Raw genomic sequence first — 21,797 nt, 5'->3', positions numbered from 1 at the left:
GCCTGAATAATAGGAGATAAGGGCTACAAGTAGCCGAGAACTGAGAAAAGGACTTTGTTTACTCCGAGTAAAATAGAAAATCTCAGGTGGGATTTGAACAGAGATGTGTTCTGACCTGACTTGGTGGTTCACTCTGCTGTGTGTTACAGAGATTGCTGGAGGTGTATAGAGTGGGAGGCATGTAGACCATTAATTTGCAGGGGCGATGGTAGAGGGAGGAGAAAAGATCCTGTTAACTCAAGGAAGAACATACAGAGAACACTAAGGCACATTTAAGATGTGAATGAAATGTACAGATGAGATTGTTGGGTAAGCAGCTAAGAATTGGATTTGGAATTAAGGAGAAAGTCTAAGCTAGAGCTATTTGGGGATCATTAGTATATGGGTGATAAGTAAAAGTCCTCTTTCCTTTTCCCTGTCTATAATCTAGAGCCTTTGTAAGCTACCAAACCAGAGATAAGTGTCTAGAGAACAGTGAGTGAAAAAGAAAGAAGGCCAAGGTTTCAGTATTTTGTGAAGAGATGACAGAGGAAGCCATTGAAGAAAACACAAGGACCTAGAGCAATGAAGTGTCTTAGATGTAGGAGATCCAGGTGGGAGCAGTCAGCCTTGTCATATGCTCCAGGGAGTGTAAGGAAGAAGAGTTTTGTAGAGAGAGAAAGAGATGAAGCCAGGTTGAATAATTTTGAATGGTAGAGAAATTTGAAAATGAAAAGCTTGAGGTAAGTTATTTGGTCAGTGAGTTTTTCTTAAAGTCAAGGAGTGGAAGTGGAAGTACATGTGTTTATTTTGTGTTGGAGGGATTAAGTGCTCTTTTAGGCCAAGGAGAAGGAGCCACTAGAAAGTCAAGGTTAAACAGTAGGAAGAACATTGATAAAAGGATTAATCAGAGCTCACTTTTTCTGTGCCTGAAGGAAACCAGGTAAAGTTGGGTATAGACAGAGTTTGGGGAGTGTATGGTGGATTGCAAATAAGGGTAGAGGGAATTAAAGCCTGTGGGGTTTTTTTTGTTTTTTCTTCCTTGAAGAGTCAGTCATTAGCTGAAAGTGTAGGGCATTGTGGGGACAATAGAATCTGCCACTGGTGGGGACTTAAGACCCTGTAGTGGCAGAAATGATAAGTGTGTTGATTACCAAAACTCAGCAGTCCATTGGTGCCCAGTAATCAAGGCTCCTCTGAGGAGCCCATGGTTGCATAGATCAGGTAGAAGCAGGTACAGAGTAAGTCAGTGATGTACAGTGCTGGCTTCAGGCCGAGTCCTCAGGGAAGAGGGATGGGCAGAGTGGGAAAAGAGAGTGAGAAACTGTAAGTCTTATTCCTAGTTGGAGGGCAGGTGTTGTAGAAATGGGGAGAGCGAAGGATCTGAAAGTCGTAGCGTGGAGCTGCAAGGATGAGGCCTCTCTTCCTGGCATTGGTGCTGCAGGACAGTAGGAAACAGTTCCAGAGGTGATGTCATTTTTTTAGGTAAAGTGAGGAGGTGGAAAGGAAGAATTCTTTGAAAGAAGAGAAACAGGTGAAAAAGGGAGTCAGGGAGGGATGTCAACAGCGAAAGTCGGCAGGACTGAGATAGGGGATTGAGATGGGAGGAGAACTGTAGGCACTCACGCTATGGGTGAGGAATGGTGCAAAGAGTTCAGCGGCACCTTGGAGAGAACTGGGTGTCCAAGTTGCCCTGCAGAGGTCTGCTGTCAGTGTGTTGGCCAGGCCTTCGGGATAACAGGCTGCAACACACAAAAAGAGGAAGGAGACACGGAGGGCTGAGTAAGTACAACTGAAGGTCTATAGCTGTGTCTTTCCTGTTTACCACTCCAGTTTCAGTGCTAATTAAGTTGGTAGTCACATCTTTGACATGAAAACAAAAATGGTGGCATACTCGTGGAAGGAATTTCTTCAGAAGAAGAATGCTGTGTACTGTGCTGTCTTTCTGGAATTTGTTTTATTTTTTTGAATGGTACACAGGCTGAATAGGGTGTAATATACAAGCTAACCAATATTTTAATTACAGATCACTAAGCAGTTTTGAGTCTGGAGAATTTGTTGAATGTACCGAGCAGTTAGAATTGTTACCAGGAGAAAATATCAATCTACTTGCTGGAGGATCAAAAGAAAAAATAGGTATTTGAGAAAATAATTTTAAAATTGATAATTTTTGTGGACAAGTTGCTCAAAATGTTTGGCTTAGTATATTCTACTGGAAAATCAGGAAGGCATTTGACATTTATTTGGGGGCAGAGTCCCGTGAGAAACAACAAATTTAGGGCTGTTCTGTTTACATTTGTTTTGGCAAATGAAAAACAGTTTAACATGAAGCAAACTTTAAAAAAAGGCTACATGAATACTTTTTTCTAGCCATTTAGTTTGAAAAAGTATAGTGTTTAAGCTAAATATTTTTCTTTAAAAAGATTAAATTTTTTTCTTGATTTTCATCTTGTGGCTCGTTAAGTCCTTTATCACAAGTGGAACGTTTTGTAAATGTTACAGTAAAGTTTTATGAGTATTCTGTGTGTTAGTATTGATTTGCTAGATTCAGTAAGATCTGCTATTGTAGAGCTTGATTTGCACCTTTATATAGTAGGTTGATGTACTGATTTTTGAGCCTTTGAAGGCAACTGATTTTTAGGGATCTGAGGTATAGTAATTTTATATGAGGTAATGATTCTTGTATAGTTGTAAGAAATCCTTAATTATAGTGTTTAGCTGCCTGAACTTAAATATGAGAAGAGGTATTGTTATTCATTGTCAGATGTTTATCAAAATGTATTATCACTCTTATACAATAAAAGCTGATTAACTTAATGAAATTTATTTAACTTCTCTGTAGATATGAAAAAACTGCTGCCTAACATGTTAAGTCCAGATCCAAGGGAACTTCAGAAATCCATTGAAGTGCAGTTGTTGAGAAGTTCTGTTTGTCTGGCAACTGCTTTAAACCACATAGATCAAGATCAGAAGTGGCAGTCTATAACTGAGTAAGTTTAATCTTAAGGAGGTAAATATACATCATGTATATCATAGGATAAATGACATGGGGTGGAGAGAGCTGGGAGGAGACAGTTACTAGCTTATATTAATGCTAAATACTAATGTTGATAGCTTTACTTTTGTCATAGAAGCACTATCATATGTGAACACCACTTACCAACAGTGACTGAAGTTGAAAATAAAATGTAAAAGCCCCTGAAATCAAATATCTTGACTTGATTATATCATTTTACTACAGAACTGGCTGGCTGCGCCTCTTGCTTCCCCCAACTCTGGATGCTAGTATGGTAGCTTCTTATCAGCTGCTTTATTTCTTCAGGGGTTACAAGTTGAAAAACTTCATTAACTGATTGACAGTGAATCTTTTGTTTCAGGAATGTGGTAAAGTACTTGAAGCAAACATCCCGCATAGCTATTGGACCACTGAGACTTTCTACTTTAACGGTTTCACAGTCCTTGCCAGTTCTTAGTACCTTACAGCTGTATTGCTCGTCTGCTTTGGAGAACACAGTTTCTAACAGACTTTCAACAGAGGTGCGTGTATGTGTATTTTTATGAGCATATTCGTATGCACATTAATAGTCATTGCTTTAGAACAAAGACCTTATTTTTCGAGTTTTAAAAATAGCATTTGTAGTTGGACAAGCTAGTAAACCCAGAAATCTGAAATGCCACTTTCAGGCAGACTTTGATCTGAGAGAAGTATTTGGGGCACACGAAGAACCTAAGGTAATCTCTCAAAGATGGCTAATTGCTCCATTTTTTTTTTTCTTCTTTTTTTGGTGTACAGGGGAGTTGTATATAAAGATACTGCCTTTAGACAGATTATGTAAATTTTAGATTTGACTGAAACAAAGACACCCCTTCCTCTTCCCAGATAGGGTAAAGTTCACCTTCCCAAAGGAATTATGGTCTTTGTTTTTCTCCAGTTTAGCTTCTGCTTTACAGTAAATATTATTTTTTTGTGGTGTGCTTTATGGATGATACTTTGGACTTAATATTCTGAAAAATTTGTTTGCCCTGCAAAACAAAGTTTTCTTTTAGCCTGTAAAAAATTAAAAGATAAATGATGAAAGGGGATAGTTTGATAGGTAAAACTGGAATAGTTCTGAAGGAGCCAACCTATATTGGAGTTACCAACACTGTACTCTAGAACAAAGGTCTTACTTTGTAGCAGTGTATCTACAAACACACAGGGAGCCTGTTTTACATTAAGTAATCTTGGTTTTTCTGTGGCAGGACTGTCTTATTCCACTCTTCAATGAAGCTTTACGTTCATGTAAACAGCATGATGTGAGGCCATGGATGCAGGCATTAAGATACACTATGTACCAGAATCAGTTGTTGGAGAAAATCAAAGGTAAGTAGTTTTATTTTTTTTAATTAGCTTTATTGAGATGAAAATAACACATTTTAAGTGCACACAGTTCAATGAATTTTAATGTCTTTACTTCTGTAACCACCAGTATAATCAAGATGTAGAATATTTATCTCACCCCAGAAGGTTCCCTTGTGCCTCTTTCTCATTCGCGCCTGTCCTAGGCAATTACCGATTTGGGTTTTATCATTGTAGCTTAGACTTGTCTTTACTAAAGCTTCACATAAGTGGAATCATGCAGTAAGTTCTCCTGTGTCTGGCTTCTCTTGCTCAGCATGGTATTTTTAAGGTTCACTCATCTTGCATGTATCAGAAATACAGTCCTTTTTATTGTTGAGTAGTGTTAACATTGTATGCATATACCACAATTTATTTTTATTTTCATCCTTTGATAGATATTTAGGTTTTTTTCAAATTGGGCTGTTAAGTATAAAGGTGCTGGGCACATTCATGTGCAAGTCTTTGAGTGGACATATATTTGTGTTTCTTGAGTAAATGCCAAAAGTAAAATTATTTGGTCATGTAGTTTAACTTTCAAAATAGTTAGACAGTTTCTTATCAAGTTATATGTTTAAAATTCCTTCTGGCATCTTATAAAAGTTCCAGTTGTTCTACCTCTTTGGTATTGTCTTTTTAATTTTAATCACTGGAGTGGATGTGTAATAATGTCTCATGGTTTTGTTTACATTTTCCTGATGATGATGTTGAGCATCTTTTCATTTGATAGTGACCATTGTATATCTTATTTTTCAAATATCTATTCAAATCTTTTACCCACTTTTCTGTATGACTCTTAGCGGTGGATTAAAAAAAAGAAAAAAACCTTTCACTCACTTATAATGAAGTCATAAAACTTGTTTTTGTGTTCTGAACATAAGTTCTTTGTCACCTAAAGTGTACTGTGAATGTTATGTATTAAATATTCCAAATAAATAGCTAGAGAATTATTTATATAAATATTTATGACTTTTATTTTTTTTAATTTCAAAATTACTAAGGGCTACAAATGTTTTTGTTATGTGGATAGCTTTTGTAATGCTAGAGTCAGGGCTATAAGTATGCCCATCACCCGAATAGTGTTCGTTGTACCCATTGGTAGGTTTTTGCCTCTGCCCTTCTACCCCCTTATATGTCTTTTTAAAGAAAGAAATGTCTGTTATGTTAAAAGGATGCTAGCAGTTTACTTTATTGCTTTAAAATAAAAAAGTTGCCAGAATGCTCTGGAATTTTAGTTGAAAACGTGGTAGCTGGTGTTACTGAGTACATTTTAGTATTAAATGTCAAGTAAGCCAACTGCCAAGATATAGACTTGTACTGCAGGGTGATGACTTATAACTATGACTCAAACGTCCCCTCACTGCCAAACAGACCTGGGTTTGGAGCGTTGACCCAGTATTTGCAAAGTGAGGGACCTTTGGGCAAACCATTAAACTTCTGAACTGCTTTCCTTTTCAGTTATATGGGGGGATTGCCCCACTTTTGAGATTGTTGCAAGGATTTTATGAGACGAGAGAAGGTGGATAAAACGCCCTAGCTAGCGCAGAGCATGGCATGTAACAGGGCTTTTGCAAGTACCATCATCTCCTTTCCAATCCTTCTCATATCAAACAAGTTTTAAAATTGGGAAGAAAAAGTCAGTAGCCCACCAGTTATATTCAGAGACAGAACTCCATTTCTCCTCATTTTTGTTTCTTTATTCAACAAGTGTTGATCAAGTGTGCTTTGTGTCAGGTACTGTGCTTTGATGTTGGGATATTATGGTGAACAAGATAAGCCTGTTTCTGCATTTCTAGGATCAAGAGGATTCTAGATTCTAACAGGGAAAACTGACATCAAACAAGGAATAACACTATGGTGTGTTGAATGGAAGTACACGTGCATGATGCTAAAGGAACATATAACAGTGGCACCTGATTTAATCCTAGGAATCAGAAAAGGACTTGGGAAGGAAGTAATATTTAAGCTGAAACTTGAGGAGGGCAAAAATGAGAAAGAAGGCAGGCTGATTTGGCTAGAAAAAACATCTTGTGTGAAGGCCAGAGAAAATAATGAAAGATTCTTAGATGACTCAGTTTGCCTGAGGTATTGTAAAATAAGAAATGGAGCTGGATGAGATTGAGATTGGAGTGGAATGCAAGGCATCATTGCCTTGCAAGCCAAATTCAGGATTTTGGGCTTTGTCAGAATGTCAGTGGATTTGTCAGAGGATTTTAAGCAAGAAGGCTAAATGTTCGGAGTTACCTTTGTGTAATATCGTTTCAGTTGCAAGTTGGAGAATGGATTAGAAGAAGGTAAGAATGGGGGCAAAGGGACCACCAGTTAGGCTGAAATCTGTGCTAAAGAAGATAACTAGGGGATGACAGCAGGGACAGAAATAAGCAAATGGGAGATGAGAGCTGACAGTAAAGTTTAAGACGATTGCCGGGTACCTGCTCAATAAACTGGGTTGATCTTGTGTCTTTCCTTGAAAGAGGAACACAGGAGAAAGGAGCAAAAGGTTTGGAGGTTGGTAGAAAATGAATTGTAAGTTGGAGTGCTGTTGAAAACCTACTGTGTAAGTGACCAGGTGGCAGGTGGAAGTCAGATGTCAGGTAAAGATTGAAGAGCACCAGCATTTGTATGGTAATTGAAGCCACAGGAGCAAGATGATAATGTTCAGAGAGAGTGTTGTGCAAAGTGAGGGGAGTAGAGAGCCTAGGACCCAGCCCAGCCCCACCAGTTTTAATGGATGGGTAGTGGAAGAGAGGGAGACTAAGAAGGGTTCTTAGCAAGGTAGGAGGAAAACCTGGAGAGGGTTATGTGGTCAGAGGAAGGGAGTGCTTACAGAAGAAGGGGTGGTTTAGCCTTACCCCACCCATTGGCCTTGGCTCTTTACTAAAGATTCAGAAACTAAAAAGATAATTTCTTACAGTGAATGATCTCATTTTTCTCCACTTCATTGTGTACATTTAATTCAAGAAACACCTACTGTTCATTGTATGCTAAGCGTGCTTTGCTAGCTGCTAGGGACTTATGCGTGAGTTGTCTTTGTTTCGGGAGGTTGTGAGGAAGGGGAATGGTTAGGGAAGAATTTTTTGGCCTTGTTTCCCCGCAGTCTGGGGTTAGACAAATCAGGGAGTAATGAAATGTTTTCTTCTCTTCAGAACAAACAGTCCCAATTAGGAGCCATCTCATGGAATTAGGTCTAACAGCAGCAAAATTTGCTAGAAAACGGGGGAATGTGTCACTTGCAACAAGACTACTGGCACAATGCAGTGAAGTTCAGCTGGGAAAGACCACCACTGCACAGGATTTAGTCCAGCATTTTAAAAAACTATCAACTCAGGGTCAAGTGGATGAAAAATGGGGGCCTGAACTTGATATTGAAAAAACCAAATTGCTATATACAGCAGGTTAGTAAAATGAATTATGGTTAATACATGAGTATAGTAAAAATCATGTTTATGACTGTTATTGTGTATGGTAAAAGGTGGTAATATTAATAGAAAAGTTGAGTATTTCCAGTGGTCACAAAACATTTGTGTCCTGAAAAGTAAGTTGTTTGTAATAGATTTATCTGTATAATTCAGTGCTTTTAAAAGAAGTAATTTTGTTGTAATGTATTAAGGTAAGAAATGTTTCCAGAGATCATTATTACTGAATTTACATGTTTTAAAAAATTCATTATCTCACACTGAAATAATGTCAATCATTTGCTTTTACGGGTTCTAAGTGCTGATTTTTTGGTTTTCTATAGGCCAGTCAACACATGCGATGGAAATGTTGAGTTCTTGTGCCATATCTTTCTGCAAGTCTGCAAAAGCTGAATATGCAGTTGCTAAGTCCATTCTGACACTGGCTAAATGGATCCAGGCAGAATGGAAAGAGATTTCAGGACAGCTGAAACAGGTTTACAGAGCTCAGCAACAGCAGAATGTCTCGGGTCTGTCTACTTTGTCTAAAAACATACTCACTTTAATAGAATTGCCAGCTGGTAATACAGTGGAAGAAGAGTATCCTCGGATTGAGAGTGAATCCACAGGTAAGGTTTCTTTACTAGCTTTAAAATAATAATTTTAGGAACTATATTTCCCCCTATTTTAAAGTTTACAATGTTATGCTGGCTATAATTTGCCACAAAAAGTATGCCTATGGAAATTTAGGGTATTACATTACCTGAAAGTAACTAAAACATATTTAGGATCTAATGCCCTTTGATAAGTCACTGAACTCTGCCTCCAGGCCATACATCCAGCCTTTAAGATTCAAGTTGCTTTTATGGACTTAGATGTTTTTACTGGCATTAAGCTCTTCCTGCCCCTGATGTCTAAAATATCAGCTCACACTAGAAAGAGCAACAGAGATATAAAATAGGAGCCTGTGTTTCCTTTTATTGGTGGAACACAGCAACTATAAAAAGAATCAAGTTTCCCATTCTGACACTAGTGCTAGTAACAGAAAATTACCTGGCAAGTAGTTGATTCATTCAATGTTTGAGTGCCTGTTGTAGGCACCATTGTCCTGTTTTTACAGTTTGGGAGATAATTAATCTCTTAGTTGAAACATGAGAATGTATGTTCATTGTGTTGTTCTGAAGCCTAGGATTTTAATAACTTACAGTGGTCTTATAAAATAATTCTAATACATGTATTATAAGATCTTGATATTCATAAGTGGTCATTATAAATCTTCATCATGATCTTATGATCATTATAAATCTTCATCTTGGCAAATGCACTATAGCAGGCAATTTCTTCACCTCTAACATGGGAATAAAGATTTTTGCTTCATGAGTCTCTATGGATGAGATGGTGTACTCATAGTGAGGAAATAGCCAGCAAATCCAGAATGCAAGACCTTCTATAGCTCGTCTGACACCTGAACCGTTCATGAGTTTATTGTCATGAAAGACACTGATGTGTTCCCCAGGTGATAATCTAAGCTTGTGAAGCCAACTGATTGATTTCAATATACCAACCTTTTAGAAATCGTAATCCAAATTTCTGCCTTATCAAATTATGTATGATAATATTGTGGAACTTATTGTTTGCAGATAAAAGTCTGAAATGCTAATGGAAATACCATTGCTGAGTTCTTTTATTATTTTTTCTCATCATGGCAGTACATATTGGAGTTGGAGAACCTGACTTCATTTTGGGACAGTTATATCACCTGTCTTCAGTACAGGCACCTGAAGTAGCCAAATCTTGGGCAGCACTGGCTAGTTGGGCTTACAGGTGGGGCAGAAAAGTGGTTGACAATGCCAGGTATGTACATTTAAATATGTAATTTATTTAATGCATTGCAAAATAGAGATTTAAAATGTCTGCTGATATGGTAAAGTTTGGTAGCTAAAATACTGAAGACTCGTTTATTTTTATAGTCAGGGAGAAGGTGTCCGTCTGCTGCCTAGAGAAAAATCTGAAGTTCAAAATCTGCTTCCAGATACTATAACTGAAGAAGAGAAAGAGAGAATATATGGTATTCTTGGACAAGCTGTATGTCGGCCAGCGGGAATTCAGGCAAGGAAAACATGATACAGTGCATGGGGTGGTAGTGTCAAGATCACTATTCCAACTCACTGATTCTGAGAAAATCGATCACATATTCTTGATTAAATATTGAATGGGATTTAGGCAATTATTGTTGCGAATAAAAACTTTTGAGTTTGAGACCCCATCTCTTAAAAAAAATTTTTTTTTTTTAAACTAGCTGGGCATGGTGGCACACGTCTATAGTCCTAGCTACTTGGCAGGCTGATGTGGGAGGATTGCTAGCACCCAGGAGTTCACAGCTTCAGTGAACTATGTTTGCACCACTGCACTCCAGCCTGGGCAGCAAAGTGAGATCCTATCTCAAATAAAAATAATCAGATAAACAAATAAAAATACCCCCCAAAATCTTTGACCTTTAGGATGAGTATAATTTTTTGAGAAATCAAGGTATTTCCTTAGAGTCCTGTTAAGAATAGGTAGAGGCTGGGTATGGTGGCTCACACTTGTAATCCTAGCACTCTGGGAGGATTGCTTGAGGCCAGGAGTTCAAAACCAGCTTGGGCAACATAGTGAAACCCCCCGTCTCTACAAAAAATAGAAAAATTAGCCAGACGTGGTGACACGTGGCTGCAGTCCTTGTTACCTGCGAGGTTGAGGCAGGAGAATCACTTGAGCCCAGGAATTTGAGGCTGCAGTGAGCTATGATGGTGTGACTGCATTCCAGTCCAGCCTGAGCGACAGAGGGAGACCTGCTCTGTTTGGAAAAAATGGTTGGAGTTTATTTTATGTAAATTAAATTTCTCTGAGTTGCTCTTCTAATCAGAAATTAGGTTCTTTACCCTAGGTTGAAAGGTTTAAAAAGTATGCCAGTGCCTTAACTGTACCTCCAGGTATTCTGAACGGGAGTGTGTGTGTGTGTGTGTGTGTGTGTGTGTCTATGTTTAAGCTCACTGGGTGATTCTGATATACAGCCAGAGTTAAAACCAGTGGACTAGATGATCTGTAGGATTCACTCCCTACCCTGTCAAAGTTCTGTCGCTTCTAGAATGTAATAGCTATTGAGCATTTATAGTCTTAAAAGGTATGGATTTTACTTTCCACCCTAAACTGTGTTAACTTTCGGTTCTTGCTCTGCAAGTCTCTGCCAGAGTTTGTGTTAGGCACATGCACCGTACTGTAAAGAGGGTAAGGTCTATTGTATGTATTCTGTGTACATTCAGACTCAAACTTTTGAATAGATCACATTTAATTTTTTGTAGGCAGAATATTATATTGTAACTTGTAAGCATTTAAGGTAGAAAAAACCAAAATGTCTTTTAATTGTTGCTAAATGCTTATATCCTTCTTCATTGGCTACATAAAGATGCCTATGGATATTGATTTAGTGTGTATTGCACTAAATGTGTAATAATTTGGTCTTTTGTAAATGGAAAGAATGTTTCCATGATAGTCAAATCATACATCTTTTCCCTTTTTCAATTTCTGTTGAAAAATAGCATTTTGTGCCCAATTTTTCTTCAGGATGAAGATATAACACTTCAGATAACAGAGAGTGAAGATAATGAAGAAGATGACATGGTTGATGTTATCTGGCGTCAGTTAATATCAAGCTGCCCATGGCTCTCGGAACTTGACGAAAGTGCCACTGAAGGAGTTATTAAAGTGTGGAGGAAAGTTGTAGATAGAATCTTCAGCCTGTACAAACTCTCTTGCAGTGCATATTTTACTTTTCTTAAACTCAATGCTGGGCAAGTAGGTAGCACTGTGTTCTGTTTTTAAAAAATTTGTTTAGAACTTATTTCATGTTAAACAGAAGCAATGTTCTGAATTGTTTTCTTATTTCTTCCCTTAATTGTTCACCCTTAGATTCCTTTAGATGAGGATGACCCTAGGCTACATCTAAGTCATAGAGTGGAACAGAGCACTGATGACATGATTGTGATGGCCACGCTGCGGCTGCTCAGGCTGCTGGTGAAACATGCAGGCGAGCTTCGGCAGTATCTGGAGCATGGCTTGGAAACAACACCTACTGCTCCGTGGAGAGGTGATGGCTAAATTGTTTCTGAGTAGGATATAAGACAATAAAAAAATTAGTGGTTTCTTCTTATTTATGATTGGGATGTGTTAAAGAATACTTGCATTAGCTCATGGGACACTCTGGGGTGCTTGTTGCACTGCTAAGACCTTCACTCTCACCTGTCCGAGAAATGGAAGGCTCAGAGGCTTTTTATATACAAAATGATGTTTGGAGAGGGTCGTGAAAATAAGTTTCAAAAAGATTTTCTATACCCTTTGTAAAAATTACATGAGTCAGGCTGGCCTAAACTGGCAAATGAAGAACTATTGTGTATGGGTCTTTGTTACCTCAGGGAGAAATTTGAATCCTTAAATTTGTGCTGATGCTGACACACATCAGGTTTTATCCTTTCACATCTATGTTGGTAGTTTTTTTTTTTTTTTTTTTTGAGACAGAGTCTCGCTTTGTTGCCCAGGCTAGAATGAGTGCCGTGGCGTCAGCCTAGCTCACAGCAACCTCAGACTCCTCGGCTTAAGCGATCCTCCTGCCTCAGCCTCCCGAGTAGCTGGGACTACAGGCATGCGCCACTATGCCCGGCTAATTTTTCCTATATAGATTTTTAGTTGGCCAGATAATTTCTTTCTATTTTTAGTAGAGATGGGGTCTCGCTCTTGCTCAGGCTGGTCTTGAACTCCTGATCTCGAGCAATCCACCCACCTTGGCCTCCCAGAGTGCTAGGATTATAGGCGTGAGCCACCGTGCCTGGCCTTTTTTTTTTTTTTTTTTTTTTTTTTTTTTTTGAGGCACAGTCTCACTCTGCTGCCTGGGCTAGAGTGCCGTGGCGTCAGCCTAGCTCATAGCAACCTCAAACACCTGGGCTCAAGCAATCCTTCTGCCTCAGCCTCCCGAGTAGCTGGGACTATAGGCATGCGCCACCACGCCCGGCTAATTTTTTCTATATTTTTAGCTGTCCATATAATTTCTTTCTATTTTTTAGTAGAGACGAGGTCTCGCTCTTGCTCAGGCTGGTCTGGAACTCCTGAGCTCAAATAGTCCTCCCACCTCGGCCTTCCAGAGTGCTAGGATTACTGGCATGAGCCACTGTGCCCGGCCTATGTTGGTAATTTTTAATCACTTTAAAGTATCTGTCTTTCTTCTTCTCTTGAAGGAATTATTCCGCAGCTTTTCTCACGCTTAAACCACCCTGAAGTATATGTGCGCCAGAGTATTTGCAACCTTCTGTGCCGCGTGGCTCAAGATTCGCCACATCTCATATTGTATCCTGCAATAGTGGGGACCATATCACTTAGTAGTGAATCCCAGGCTTCAGGTATGGAATATTAAAATACTGCTATTTTATGTATAAATTATTTTGCCAGTAATTTTTATTAGGTCAGGTTTTTTTTTTTTTTTTAGATTTTATTCCAGAGTTGGTAGAATTTATAGTTTTTTCATTAGTAATAATTATCATTATTGAGGGAGTAACTACTATGTCTCTGGCACTACAACATACGCTTTGCACGTTATCTTCAGTCTTTACAATAAGCCACTCACCAAGGCGTGGAGAAATGGAGTCACTCTCTCAGGTTCACTAAGCTGTAACTGGTAGGTAAGCATTAAACCAAGTTTTGAACTCTGCCTGAGAGAACACACTATTTATTAGAGACTCATTTATTATCTCCCCCTCTCCCCATGTATCTTCCATTAGCCTATAATATTAATAAGTATGAACCTCAACTTGTAAAAAGACAAAATATCTACAATCTTTAGTCATTTTAATGCACAGATGGCAAATTAGTTAAATGAGTTCTCTGGAGTAAAGTAGGTAATTGATATTTTCAGTAACTCAGTATATGCACATGGGAGAAGCATTCAAAGTATTCCTGTTCTCCCATTTCATTATAGGAAATAAGTTTTCCTCTGCAATTCCAACTTTACTTGGCAATATTCAAGGAGAAGAATTGCTGGTTTCTGAATGTGAGGGGGGAAGTTCACCTGCTTCTCAGGATAGCAATAAAGATGAACCTAAGAGTGGATTAAATGAAGACCAAGCCATGATGCAGGATTGCTACAGCAAAATTGTAGATAAATTGTCTTCAGCAAACCCGACTATGGTGTTACAGGTACAAAGAAACCCAACTCATGTTTCTTTTTTTCTTTTTTGTGACAGGGTCTCCCTCTGTCGCAGGGGCTAGAGTACAGTAGCATCATCACAGTTCACTGCAACCTCAAAGTCCTGGGCTCCGGTGATCCTCCTGCTTCAGCCTCTGGAGTAGCTGGGACTACAGGCCCATGCTACTGTGCTCTGCTAATTTTTTCTATTTTTTTATAGAGATAGGGTCTCACTGTTCAGGTTGCTCCTGGCCTCAAGTGATCCTCCCACCTCAGCCCCCCGAGAGTGCTAGGATTACAGACATGAACCACCACACCCAGCCTTAACTCCTATGTTTTATAAGTACTGTGCACTAACCAATTGTACCATTGGAGCTCCAAATCATGTTTTAAAACAGTTTTTATTACAACTTCCTCTCCTCCCAGAAACCCATAAAAACTCTCATGGAAATAATTTGAGCAATGTGTTTAGAATAGTTAAAATTGGTTTTATCAGTCAGCATTGATAGAATCACTAATCAGCATTCTCTAATAGTATAATGAACAAAAATTACCCCTACTTAACTTGTAATATCCAGTGTTTCAGGAACTGTGCTGTGTGTAGACTTGGAGATGAGCTATTTGGATGTGCTCTATATGCAGGTTCAGATGCTCGTGGCCGAGCTGCGCAGGGTCACGGTGCTCTGGGATGAACTCTGGCTGGGAGTTTTGTTACAGCAACACATGTACGTTCTGAGACGAATTCAACAGCTGGAAGATGAGGTGAAGAGAGTCCAGAACAACAACACCTTACGCAAGTATGTTTCCATACTCTTTTACTCAGAAAAGGAAGCTGCCTTGTCTTTTATGTGTTAAAATGTATAACAAAATTTATTGTTTTAACCATTTTTAAGTGTACATTCACAATGTTGTACAACTGTCACCACTGTCGGTTTTCAGAACTTATCTCCTGTAGACGCTCTGTACTAATTAAATAGGAATTCTTCATTTCCTCCTAACCTTGGTGCCTGGTTACCTTTATTCTACTTTCTGTCCCTGTGAATTTGCCTATTTTAGCTACCTCTTATAAATGAAATCATACGGTATTTGTCCTTTTGTGTCTGGCTTTTTTCACTGTGCATAATGTCCTTAAGGTTTGTCCCTGTTGCAGCATGTATTAAGATTTCATTTCTTTCTGTGGCCTATAATATTCCATTGTGTGGATGGTACTACATTTTACTTATGCATTCATCTGTTTATGGACAGTTGGATTGCTTCTACATTTTGGGTGTGTGAATAATGCTTCTCTGAACATTGTTTAGCAAGTGTCTGTTTGAGTCCTTGCTTTCCATTATTTTGTGTATATTTTGTGTATGATCCAGTGGATTTTCTGGACCATGTGGCAGTTCTCTTTTTAACTTGTTGAGGAACTGACAAACTTTTCGACAGTGGCTGCGCTATTTTATATTCCCACTAGCAATGCGTGAGGGTTCCAGTTTCTCCTCATCCTTGCCAACACTTTTTTTCTGCTTTTTAAATAATAGCCATCCCACTGGACCTGAAGTGGTATCTCATTCTGATTTGCTTTTCCTTAATGATTGGTCATGTTTAGCATCTTTTCATGTGTTATTAACCATTTGCATATCTTATTTGGAGAAATATCAGTTAAGCCCTTCGTACATTTTTGAATTGGGTTGTTTGTGGTTTTTTTGTTGTTGAAAAGTCCTTTATGTATTCTGGGTATTAAACCCTTATGAGATACATGATTTACAAATACTTCCTAGCATTTGTGGATTGTCTTTTCACTTTCTTGATAGTATCTTTTGATATACAAAAGTTTTAATTTTGATGTAATCTAATTAGATCTGTTTGTGGTATTGGTGCCATGTCTACAGAATCATGGCCAAGTCGTGTGTCAGGAAACTTTCCCCCTATGTTTTCTTCCAGGAGTTTTATAGTCTTAGCTCTTAAGTCTAGGTCTTTGACCCATTTTGAATTATACTTTGCATATGGTGTAAGGTATGGGTGTGACTTCATTCTTTTGTGTTTGGATATCCCGTTTTCTGTGCATCATTTGATGAAAAGAGAAGCTGCCTCTTTTATGTGCTGGATTTTTGAAAAAACAATTCTATGTTAGTTACTTTCCTAATACTTTATTGCTTAATTTTTACACTTATTCTTTGATACTGTTAACTTACATTTGATACATTTGAACTGCTCCACATTTCCGTAAAACTTTCATGTACAATGATTTTTTGAATAAAAATGTCTTCCTGGTCAGAGAAGAGAAAGTTGCTATCATGCGGGAGAAGCACACAGCTCTGATGAAGCCCATCGTATTTGCTTTGGAGCATGTGAGGAGCATCACGGCGGCCCCTGCAGAAACACCTCATGAGAAATGGTTTCAGGATAACTATGGTGATGCCATTGAAAATGCTCTAGAAAAACTGAAGACCCCGTCAAACCCTGCAAAGCCTGGAAGCAGCTGGCTTCCATTTAAAGAGGTACAGAACAATCTCAAGCATGCTGCTAAAGTGGAAAATTTCCTACGAGATACAAAATTTAAATAAGTGGGCTCACCTTACTTGGAACATAAGTGAAAATTTTATAAGCCTATGGAAGGCAGCCTATGGCCAGTTGCTTATAAGGAATACAGAGAAAAATGTTTCATCTGAGAATTTGGAAACCGGTGGGTAGAGGGAGTGGCAAAGGTGTCTACTCTTCTACATGTGGAGGGTTCACACCAGTAAACAATATCCTGTAAGACATTTCCTAGGGGAGTGGTACTGGCCTTGAGCTAAATGTTGGTTACCTGCTATATTCTCCTCACAAAAGATAAATAAGTTTGCCAGGCTTAGTGGCTTGTGCCTGTAATCCCAGCTATTTAGGAGGTTGAGGTGGGAGAATCACTTGCCGGGGGAGGAGGCCAGGGTAGAGGGGAGAGGAGGTGGGAGTAGGGTAGAGCTTAGGTGGTGATGCGAGACCTCGTTTCCCTATTAGGCCATGGACCCGTATCGAGCCATAGCCCAGGAGTTGGGGACCATAGGTCTAGATGCCTTCTACTTTGTTAAGATCCCTAACCCCTGTGGGAAAATCATCTTCCATGAAACCAATCCCTGGTGCCAAAAAGGTTGGGGACTACTGATCTGGAGCATAACAGCACACCAGCGCTTTTCCCAGAATGGCCCAAATTGAATTAAATGTAGGAATTAGAACAACTGGTATTTGTATATGTTTTTAAATTTACTTTTCTACCAAACTGAATATGAAAGAAAATAAGTGTTTTAAATCATAATATAAATTTGTTTTTATCATCTTGTGAATATAGATAATGCTGAGTTTGCAACAGAGAGCACAGAAACGTGCAAGTTACATCTTACGTCTTGAAGAAATCAGTCCGTGGTTGGCTGCCATGACTAACACTGAAATTGCTCTTCCTGGGGAGGTCTCAGCCAGAGACACTGTCACGATCCACAGTGTGGGTGGAACCATCACAATCTTACCAACTAAAACCAAGCCAAAGAAACTTCTCTTTCTGGGATCAGATGGGAAGAGCTATCCTTACCTTTTCAAAGGTAGGATTTAAAACTTCTTCCCTTTTTAAGAAGAGTATTAGACTTCTTATTAATGCTGTGTGTGTGTGTGTGTGTGTGTGTGTGTGTGTGTGTGTGTTAGATTATTTCAGGCGAATTTTTGTATGTCATTATTAGCTGGAGTGTCCTGTATCCTATGTGTTTTTGAATGGCAGTGGTTAGATACTGCACAGAAAGATTTTCCATACCCCTCGACATCCCTCTGTATGAACTTGTATAAGGAGAACAACTGAGGTACAGCTGATAATGCTAATTACTCCTACTAGTATCTTGTCACTGAATAGAATTCTGTAATACTCTCAGTGTTCCTCATGGGCTGTCAGTTCTTGATTGCCATTGCTAGTTGAAAAAGACACAAAGGAGTGGTGTGCTCCCAATGCTATTTGGTCACTTGCCTAGCTACTTTAATTTTGTTTTCACAGGACTGGAGGATTTACATCTGGATGAGAGAATAATGCAGTTCCTATCTATCGTGAATACCATGTTTGCTACAATTAACCGCCAGGAAACGCCCCGTTTCCACGCTCGACACTATTCCGTAACACCACTAGGAACCAGATCAGGACTAATCCAGTGGGTGGATGGAGCTACACCCTTATTTGGTCTTTACAAGCGATGGCAACAACGGGAAGCTGCCTTACAAGCACAAAAGGTTGATTAAAATTCAAATAAAATTTTAATGTTTAAAAACAAATGTATATATTAGCCCATTCTTTGTTCTGTGAAATATTTCTAGGCATACTATACTTGAGCATTTTTGCATGTTTATTAGGGGTTAAAGAAGGAAAAGACTTAAGGTCCTTAAGACAGTATATATGTAAATAAGAAGCAACTTTAAATTAAATTTAGAGTTAACCACAGTGGCATCCTGTTTTGTACCTGGATTTTATACTTTGATTTAGACTAGGAGTTTAATTTGGAATTCATTTTAGCCAAGTATATGAGTGCTTAATATATGCCAGGAACAGTACTAAGCTCTGCAGATATTAAGATACATTTTACATAGTCTAAACCTCAGGATCCCACATCTAGCTAAAGAAAATGCTTCTAATTAGGGTAGGTATAAGAATGAGCACGAGTTTAAGAGGTGTCAAGTTTTACATGTAGGCACGGGAGATTACAGGGCAATTATTGAAGGGTAAATTAGAGATTGAAATTGGAGACAGCCTATCTAAAGTTTTATGTAATGTGTTCCAAATGCCTGTTGTTAATTTTATATTGATTAAATCACCAGTGAAAACGTGCATAAATGAATTAAGAATTATAAATTTTTTAGCTTGATTATATGTTACAAAGAAGAATGTAACTTGAGTGTTGAGATTTGAATTAAACTCAAGAAAATTTAACACCAGACCAATTTTTCAATGAAGTAGTAGTATCTAATTAAAAGAAAGATGTAGATTATGAGAAAAATATATAGTCCAGCAAAATTGGCTATTGGTAAATGAAATTTAGCTGGGTAGGTAGAAAATGCTATTGAAAAATCAGTTTTTAAGGTATTACTTTGCATTCAAAGTAATCTTTGTACTTTTTAAATAAATTTGATATTTTCTTTTGAAGGCCCAAGATTCCTACCAAACTCCTCAGAATCCTGGAATGGTACCCCGTCCTAGTGAACTTTATTATAGTAAAATTGGCCCTGCTTTGAAAGGAGTTGGACTTAGCCTGGATGTGTCCCGTCGGGATTGGCCTCTTCATGTGATGAAGGCAGTGTTAGAAGAGTTAATGGAAGCCACACCCCCAAACCTCCTTGCCAAGGAGCTCTGGTCATCTTGTACAACACCTGATGAATGGTGGAGAGTTACACAGGTACGTGCCTTGTTCGGGGCTGTAATCAACATGTCAACAGTATGCTTTTTTTTTTTGCCTGCTTCCTTCTTGTCTATCTTGTTTGTCTTCCTTCTTCAGTCCCTCCAGATGTGATAGTTTGAGACCTTTATTGGAATCTGATATTAAAATTATAGTGGTGTGGCCCTCACTGTGTCTGAGGGCAGGATGAGGAAGCGGTTGTGGATGAAATGGAAAGTAGAATAAAAAATTTAGAAAGGGAAAAACTAGGGAGACTGAAGAAAAGTTGTTTATTTTTTTAAAATCCAGCATTCTGATAATGATTAACTAGGGCCAGCCAGGACCTCCGTATTGTATGTGGCTGCCCCCTGCAGAGCCTGTGTGACCACATGCAGCAACCTGAAGAGTGCTTTTTATTTGTTGATTTATTTTAAAATAAGGGAGTAGGTTTATGGTATTTTGTAAATTTTGGAGTATCAAGTCCATGTTGGAGGGAAATTTCCTTGTGGTGTTTAACTTGCTCCCTTCACCCCTTTTTTTTTAGTCTTATGCAAGATCTACTGCCAGTCATTGTCTATGGTTGGGTACATAATTGGCCTTGGAGATAGACATCTGGATAATGTTCTCATAGATATGACAACTGGAGAAGTTGTTCACATAGATTACAACGTTTGCTTTGAAAAAGGTAAAAGTGGACTTTTACATTTATATGAGAGTCAGATTTTTTTTTAGTGAAAGGACAAAAACATAACTATTGTCGTTTTCAAGGTAAAAAGCCTTAGAGTTCCTGAGAAAGTACCTTTTCGAATGACACAAAACATCGAAACAGCACTGGGTGTAACTGGAGTAGAAGGTGTTTTCAGGCTTTCCTGTGAGCAGGTATGCTGTCTTCTCTTCTGCCCCCTGCCGCTTTCACTATGCATGTTAAACGAACAAAGCGTGGTGAGAGGAAAAAAGTCATACGTTAGTGAGGAAATTTACGGTAAAACTTATTTAAAACTCTGTGAAAACAGGTTTTACACATTATGCGGCGTGGCAGAGAGACTCTGCTGACACTGCTGGAGGCCTTTGTGTACGACCCTCTGGTGGACTGGACGGCAGGAGGCGAGGCTGGCTTTGCTGGCGCTGTCTATGGTGGGGGCGGCCAGCAGGCCGAGAGCAAGCAGAGCAAGAGAGAGATGGAGCGAGAGATCACCCGCAGCCTCTTTTCTTCCAGAGTGGCTGAAATTAAGGTGAAGCCCAATGATGTAATAAGTCATCGTCATCTTTTTGTTAATAGAGTAAACATGTTCATAAAAAAGTTGAGTAAAACTGTTTCTCTACTTTTTTTGGCAAGACTGTATTGTATAATATTGAGGTGGCACTTAAATAGATGGTAATTTGATGTCATCTTTTTGTAAGGCAGTTCTCCCACACAAATGCATAGTTACATTCCACACTCCTAGGAGGTGGGTTAATGATTTTAAAAAATTATAATTTTAAAAAATATGTTTAAGTGTGTTTACTAATGATGATTGTAAATGTTCTTTAATTGTGTGGTGGCCCTCCCCAGCAGGTAGTCAGTGATGCTAATCTTGTTCTGGGTGGCATGTTGGTAACTGCATGGCGTTATGGAATTGAGTCTGTCAGTTTAAGTCTCTGTGAATCTGAATGTATTAGTTACCTTTGTACAGTGGAGGTGATGCCATCATCCCTTCAGGGTTTTGTTGAGTTTTAAACAGAATGTGCAAAATGTTCTTTTGACAGACATTGTTGTATCTCACGGTTGACCTTGTAATAATCTTCCTAATCATAACAACTTTTTACAGGTGAACTGGTTTAAGAATAGGGATGAAATGCTGCTTGTGCTTCCCAAGCTGGACAGCAGCTTAGATGAATACCTGAGCTTGCAGGAGCAACTGACGGATGTGGAAAAACTACAGGGCAAACTGCTGGAGGAAATAGAGTTTCTAGAAGGAGCTGAAGGAGTGGATCATCCTTCTCACACTCTGCAACACAGGTTTAAAACAGTGATGAATTCTTATTTCTAAATATATTCCATTAAGGAGAATTTTCATGTTTGTGTTAATATTGTCAATGTAGACTAAAATTATTGCAGCATCTCATGTAAATGATAAAAGCTCTCAGTGATTACAGTTTTGAAGTGTTTCTAAATAACAATTCACTTAAATTTTCTGCTTTGTTTAACTTAAATGTTTGAATGATTGATTATGGTTAGAACACTGAACTTGGAATCAGAAAACTCGGGTTTTGGTTTTCTCATTTGTAGTTGTTATTTGAGTCTTTATTCATTTGTATAGTGGCAGTTATTTTGTATACTTTACTGAGTTTTTTACACATTAAATTAAATGGGGTGATCTAAGTGAATGAACCTTATACAGAGCAGGTGCCCAGTAAAGGGTAGGTGAATATGAAAGTGTCAAGCACTGCATGAGGCTCTCAGAGTACAGAGATCTATCGAGCATCAGTCTTTA

The 21,797-nt window shown here is 38.6% G+C and overlaps 2 protein-coding genes across 2 annotated transcripts in view; both read left to right on the top strand.

The window, feature by feature from the left end:
• Positions 1-21,797, top strand: part of LOC123632427 (serine/threonine-protein kinase SMG1) — a 115,599-nt gene that overhangs the window by 56,615 nt on the left and 37,187 nt on the right. The window contains exons 26-42 of the mRNA XM_045542685.1: positions 2,006-2,115; positions 2,822-2,969; positions 3,357-3,516; positions 4,222-4,342; positions 7,504-7,752; positions 8,097-8,381; positions 9,462-9,606; positions 9,723-9,861; positions 11,356-11,586; positions 11,701-11,878; positions 13,020-13,181; positions 13,757-13,974; positions 14,606-14,760; positions 16,224-16,446; positions 17,271-17,517; positions 17,958-18,187; positions 19,096-19,344. Of these exons, the coding sequence (XP_045398641.1) occupies positions 2,006-2,115; positions 2,822-2,969; positions 3,357-3,516; positions 4,222-4,342; positions 7,504-7,752; positions 8,097-8,381; positions 9,462-9,606; positions 9,723-9,861; positions 11,356-11,586; positions 11,701-11,878; positions 13,020-13,181; positions 13,757-13,974; positions 14,606-14,760; positions 16,224-16,446; positions 17,271-17,517; positions 17,958-18,187; positions 19,096-19,344 (3,250 nt within the window). The remainder of the gene's footprint in view (positions 1-2,005; positions 2,116-2,821; positions 2,970-3,356; positions 3,517-4,221; positions 4,343-7,503; positions 7,753-8,096; positions 8,382-9,461; positions 9,607-9,722; positions 9,862-11,355; positions 11,587-11,700; positions 11,879-13,019; positions 13,182-13,756; positions 13,975-14,605; positions 14,761-16,223; positions 16,447-17,270; positions 17,518-17,957; positions 18,188-19,095; positions 19,345-21,797) is intronic.
• LOC123632426 (serine/threonine-protein kinase SMG1-like) lies at positions 19,902-21,363 on the top strand. Its single transcript, XM_045542684.1, has 4 exons — positions 19,902-20,014; positions 20,099-20,202; positions 20,337-20,555; positions 21,132-21,363. Exons 1-4 carry the CDS (start codon positions 19,957-19,959, stop codon positions 21,351-21,353), a joined length of 603 nt encoding a protein of 200 aa, XP_045398640.1. The 5' UTR covers positions 19,902-19,956; the 3' UTR covers positions 21,354-21,363.

This window comes from Lemur catta, chromosome 2 (genome assembly GCF_020740605.2).
Source record: "Lemur catta isolate mLemCat1 chromosome 2, mLemCat1.pri, whole genome shotgun sequence".
NCBI classification, from domain to species: Eukaryota; Metazoa; Chordata; class Mammalia; order Primates; family Lemuridae; genus Lemur; species Lemur catta.
The sequence above is the reverse complement of the archived record's forward strand: the minus strand, read 5'-3'. Positions and strand labels throughout refer to the sequence as shown.

Excerpts from the sequence above, each read along its gene's own strand:
- LOC123632426 (XM_045542684.1), top strand. The coding sequence starts at position 19,957 with ATGACAACTGGAGAAGTTGTTCACATAGATTACAACGTTTGCTTTGAA. Across the intron at positions 20,015-20,098 it reads TTGCTTTGAAAAAGGTAAAA|GCCTTAGAGTTCCTGAGAAA; the intron begins GTGGACTTTTAC and ends TCAAGGTAAAAA. Across the intron at positions 20,203-20,336 it reads TCAGGCTTTCCTGTGAGCAG|GTTTTACACATTATGCGGCG; the intron begins GTATGCTGTCTT and ends CTGTGAAAACAG.